The 6000-nt window shown below is 34.5% G+C and overlaps 1 protein-coding gene across 3 annotated transcripts in view; it reads left to right on the top strand.

Annotated features, from left to right (window-relative positions):
* LOC110663260 (vacuolar sorting protein 3) overlaps window positions 1-4627 on the top strand; it is a 42917-nt gene extending 38290 nt beyond the window's left edge. For 2 of the 3 annotated variants that reach the window (XM_021822523.2, XM_058130095.1), the window contains 2 exons: window positions 3183-3353; window positions 4195-4627. In XM_021822523.2, coding sequence (XP_021678215.2) covers window positions 3183-3353; window positions 4195-4287 — 264 coding nt within the window. In that variant the 3' untranslated portion in view covers window positions 4288-4627. Of the gene's footprint in view, window positions 1-259; window positions 2212-3182; window positions 3354-4194 lie in introns of those variants that run through there. The other variant, XM_058130096.1, reaches the window with a different exon arrangement.
* Window positions 4628-6000: the final 1373 nt, after the last annotated feature.

The raw sequence follows: 6000 nt of genomic DNA on the forward strand, positions 1-6000 counted from the left end.
AATGTGTTTTTCTTGCGTACTCCCGGCTGCAAAAAGGGTACCGCTGTTTCTTTCCTACTCTTAATCGTTATCTTGTTTCTACAGATGTCACATTTTTTGAGTCCACTCCATTTTTTCCTCAATCATCTGTGTATGAGAGTCAGGGGGAGGAGGATGATCTCTTAATATATATTGTCCAACCAATGTCTAGTCCTCTCCAACAACGTGTTCCTTCTGTCTCTAGACCTACTCGACCTCCCGTTTTTTATGTTTATTCCAGGAGATTGGAGATTCTTCACTCAGATCCTCCACCAGCTATTTCGTTGGGAGATCCTGTACCTCATATTGATCATGATTCTGATCTAGCCTTACCCATTGCTCTTCGTAAAGGTAAACGTTCATGTACTTACCCTATCTCTTCTTTTGTTTCTTATAATCAATTGTCTTCTTGTTCTCGGTGTTTTGTTACTTCTTTAGACTCTGTTCCTATCCCTAATACTGTTGGTGAGGCACTGTCTCATCTTGGCTGGTGTGCTGCTATGAAAGAGGAAATGGAGGTTTTAGATGCTAATGGTACATGGGAACTGTTGCCTTTGCCCACTGGTAAGAAAACTATTGGTTGCAAATGGGTATTTACAGTAAAGGTAAATCCTGATGGTTTTGTGGCTAGGTTAAAAGCACGCTTTGTGGCAAAAGGATATGCTCAGACATATGGGGTTGATTACTCTGACACTTTTTCTCCTGTAGCTAAACTTACTTCTGTTCGCTTGTTTATCTCTTTAGCAGCTACATATGATTGACCTCTGCACCAATTAGATATCAAGAATGCTTTCCTTCATGGTGATCTTCAGGAGGAGGTGTATATGGAGCAACCACCTGGGTTTGTTGCTCAGGGGGAGTTGGGTAAAGTTTGTAGGCTTCAGAAGTCTCTTTATGGCTTGAAACAAAGTCCTAGGGCATGGTTTGGGAGATTCAGTGAAGCAGTACAGGAATTTGATATGCAAAAGAGTAAGTGTGATCACTCAGTATTTTATAGGCAATCTGATACTGGTCTAATTCTCCTGGTAGTCTATGTGGATGACATTGTCATCACTAGGAGTGACTCTGCAAGTATTTCATCTCTTAAAACCTTCCTCCAAACCCAGTTTCGGACCAAAGACTTGGGATTGTTAAAGTATTTCTTGGGTATTGAAGTTATAAGAAGTAATAAGGGTATTTTATTATCTCAAAGAAAATATGTCCTCTATTTATTGACAGAGACAGGAAAATTAGGTGCTAAGCTTTGTAGTGCACCAATGACTCCAAATTTATAACTGTTAGCAGGGGATAGTAAGTTGTTTGAAGATCCAGAGAGATACAGGAGATTGGTAGGAAAATTGAACTACCTTACAGTCACTCATCCTGACATTGCTTATGCCGTTAGTGTGGTAAGTCAGTTTATGTTTTCCCCAACTGTTGCTCATTGGGAAGCCTTGGGACAAATCTTTTGTTATCTGAAGGGCGCTCCAGGAAGAGGTTTGTTATATGGTAATCATGGGCATTTGAATGTTGTATGTTTTTCAGATGCTGACTGGGTTGGATCTAAGGTTGATAGGAGGTCAACTACTGGATATTGCGTTTTTGTTGGAGGAAATTTGATATCTTGGAGAAGCAAGAAGCAGAGTATAGTTTCTCGATCCAGTGCTGAATCCGAATACAGAGCCATGGCACAATCAGTATGTGAGGTAATGTGGATACTTCAATTACTAGATGAGATAGGCTTTAAGACCTGCCTGCCTGCCTGTGAAATTGTGGTGTGATAATCAAGCTGCTCTCCATATTGCTTCTAATCCGGTGTTTCATGAGCGAACCAAACATATTGAGATTGATTGTCACTTTGTTCGTGAAAAGATTCAACAACAGATCATCTCAACAGGACACATCAAAACTGGAGAGCCGTTAGGAGATATTTTCACAAAAGTTCTGAATGGAGCTAGGATTGACTACATTTGTAACAAGTTGGGCATGATTAACATCTATGCTCCAACTTGAGGGGGAGTGTTATGGAAAGTCAATCACTATATTATTTCTTTGTATATTCTGTATTCTGTATTCCTATTTAGGATTTCTTATTTAGGATTTCTTCCTAATTAGTAGAATACAATTATAGGAATCAATTGTATATATATACCCATGTACAGATTAATTGAAATTAAGGAGAATCATCTCTTTTTGCAGAGACAAATTTTGTAATTGAGCTTCCAAGCGAGACTCTGATTGACCTATTCTTACCCCCTTCCTTGACTCGGCCTACACCATTCTTGCCTCATTTTATGCCTATGCTTCTTGAAAGAGGGATCACAATTCTTATTTTGCTTTTGTCAAATCTCCCATGATGTTTGGCTATGATACCAATTTGACATGCTCCTGGGTTTGGGATCTCGTCACAGGACGATTAACCACAAAATCTTCTTTAATGACTGAATTCTTTGCCTTGTTGTGATTTCTTTCCCTTAAAGAACCTATGGTGTATGAATACTAGAACTTGTTAGAGGAAGCTCTATTACCTCAAGACTCATTAAGAGGGAGCCTCAAACCTCACAAGAATTGGAAAATAATTTGCTTGATTTTTATTAATGGAATGCCATCTCATATATACAGAGACTTACACTCAATATGAAATCCTAATAATAATAGAAGTCCTTATGTAAAAGGGGTTACAATTCTGAAAAGGGAATAACTCTAAATTAAAACAAGAATGAATATCTAATAATAATAGGAAGTAATCCTGAAAGATCAACCAGCTTTGTCGAGAGTCCTAGGGTTGCCGAGGGTCCCAGTTGCTTGTAGTGCTTCCAGAGTTGCATCCACAACATTCTATGTGAAAGTTTTCTTTTTATCCTTTCTTAATTTCATTAGTTCTTCCATTCTGCCTTACTGATTTTCTATATTGACTATTTTGAAGATTCATGTCTCCTTTGATCACAGTGCTTTTCTCACCTTTCTGACATTATCTAAAAAATTGAAACTGTGTATGTGCATGATGTAGCTATTCCAAATTAAAATTTAAAATTTCATCCTTATTTGTGGTGAAAAAAGAATTTATTTATTCATTTATTATTATCACTTTTTTTTTGTGCTTTGACCTATCTTCTACTGCATATATGTTCTTTTTCCCCATGCCTCATTGTAGTGCTTATATTGATCTTTTACCTGCTTTTCAGATTGTACATAATCTGTCTCGTGCTATAGATGTTGATGCAAGACTTGCAAGATTGGAGGAAAGATCACGGCATGTGCAGATTAATGATGAGAGCCTCTGCGACTCTTGTCATGCACGCCTTGGTACAAAACTCTTTGCTATGTACCCAGACGATACCATTGTCTGTTACAAGGTTGGTTGTTATTGTCACATTTTTCTGTCTATAATTATTATTGCAAATTTCAAATTCAGTTAAACAAAAAAAAAAGGGTTCATAGTCATGCAGATAGCATAAAGCTATTATCCCTTTCGCAACTTACATTGAAGATTCTCTCAAATTCACTATATTACCAAAGTTTATGAATACCTTAGTCATAAAAAATATTTGTAAGGCTGTGGGAGTCTCTCTTTCTATCATGTTTCCATTTAGTTCCCTTTTTATGTTCTACAATTTTTTGGAGGTTTGGCAAGATGCACTGCAAATCCGTCAGAATGGTTTTCATTGCATTGCACTCGTTCGCCAGGATCTGGTTGTTTCTTCATTACACTCGTTCGCCAGGATCTGGTTGTTTCTTTCTCTCTCCTTTTTTCTTCCTTTTCTCTCTCTCTCTCTTTCCACCCCACCCACCCCCTCCCTCCCTCCTCTCTTCTCTCAAAGGTATCTGGTGGCTTTGTGATAAGGTGGAGGGTCAAATTATATTTTAAGAGACCCCCAATTGTGTGTTGGATTCTACATGTTAATCTCAACTAGCTCTAGGACTGAGCAAGCTTCGTATGAGCAGAGAAAAAAAAAAGTTAAATACATTGACTGATAATGGCATTTGGTCAGATGAGGTATTGGGTTTTATTTCTGTCTTGGAGGAAACATAAAATGTAGATTGCAGGAATAAAACACCATGATCTGACTGAATTCATGCCACAATATCATCAAATTTCATCAAATTCTGATTTCCCATTAGATTTCCACCTGATACGTGTCATGTCAAAGTCCTAAATTTTGATAATCTGAAAACTATATTTTGCCATTGTTGCAGTGTTTCCGTCGTCAAGGTGAGTCCACTTCTGTCACAGGCCGGAACTTTAAGCGAGATGTACTATTAAAACCAGGTTGGCTTGTAACTCGCTGAGCAAGGAACACTATATTGGAGGAATTAAACGCTGGCATATGGTTCTGGGCTCTCTGCTTGAAGGTCCTAAAGGTTATGCTCGGATGAGTGTCTTCATGGTTCTGGGCTCGCTGAGCAAGGAACACTGTATATTGAATTAAAGGTTATGCTCGGATGAGTGTCTTGGCAGCAGGCCAATTGATGTTTGTATGCGAACCATGAACCTTGGTTCTGATAAAAGAAAAAGGTTGTAGAAAACAAAAGGCTTATTTGTAGAGTAATTTATTTTATTTTATTTTAGATGGGTGGATTTTTATTCGTAGTTTAATGGAGGAATTGATATAGGTTATTCTGATGGTTATCTAATGGTTTTCTTAATTTATCATGTGGTGGCAAACTGGCAATTGTAATAATTTAGGTGGTTTCCACTGTTTATTTAAAACGCAAAATTACTTACTTTTTTAAAAATAAATTTACAAAACTTTTATATTGAAAGTGATGTTTATATTTTGTGAAGTGTTGTGAACAGAGGAATCAGAGAAATGAAGTAGGGAAAGTATGGAAAAATTCATGCATCACTTTTGTAGGTTGCACTTTTGCTTATTTATACAAGAGTTATATTATAGAAACAATAGTCCAATTACAGGTTAGCCCTAATACAGAAAATAAAACTACATAACAAAAATCAATTCAACAAAAATATATACCCTTCTCAAAAAAAAAAAATAAAAAATATATATATATATATATATAATTTCCCATCTCATAGCTCATGGAAAATCCTTTTTGCTTTGCTTAGCCTTATTATGAAGATCGTATTTGGTCAAACCATGACTAACAGTGCCAACTAAGCATTTAAATTCTCTTTTTTCGGAGGATTTCATTAACCCATTACTCGAATTGGCAAATTGGCAATCAGTCTATAAGCTCTACTTTACAACAACTTTAATTCATTTACATGTGTAATCAATTGATAAATAATTTTTTATTTACTTATATAAATGAGATGTATTTAATAATATTAATAATGATGTAAATCTTAATAGTTTTTCGGGTATTAAATCTCGTCGAGTACAATTATAGGAATATTTTTATAATATTTTATTATATACTGACCTGGATTTTTTTTTTCTAAACCTCTCTTATATATATATATATATATATATATATATATATATATATATATAAAAGAGAGATTACCTGTAAAAATTTCTATTAAATTACTTAATTCTTTCGTTGAATTTTTCATTACCCATACTATTCACACTATTATATAGTCCATCTATTTTAAAGAAACTAATTAATTGATACTTGTATTTTAAAAAATACTATTATTTAGTCTTTCTATTTTAGTAAAATTAATTAATTGGTTCATGTATTTTGCAAAATATATTCTTATATAAAAATAAAAATTTTATTATATGAAGACTAAATCTTAATTTATATTTTTTTAATTTCTAATTTTTTGAACATCGTTTTTATGTTTTCTTTACTTAAAAATAATTTTCATTAATTTAAAGAAATTGATTAGCTTTTTTGTGTAGACAACTTACACCATTTTTGTTGACAAATGAAAATAAAGAGATAATAGGGCAGAAAAAGTTTGAGCGTAGAGGAAAAGAAACATGTAGAGTGAAATTAGAAAGGATAAGAAAGAAATAAAGGGGAAGAGAATTAGGATAGTTTAGGTATAAAAAATAAATATGGAACTAAATAGTTAATTGAGTCAAATTA

This window comes from Hevea brasiliensis, chromosome 11 (assembly GCF_030052815.1).
Source record: "Hevea brasiliensis isolate MT/VB/25A 57/8 chromosome 11, ASM3005281v1, whole genome shotgun sequence".
In the NCBI taxonomy this organism is placed as follows: Eukaryota; Viridiplantae; Streptophyta; class Magnoliopsida; order Malpighiales; family Euphorbiaceae; genus Hevea; species Hevea brasiliensis.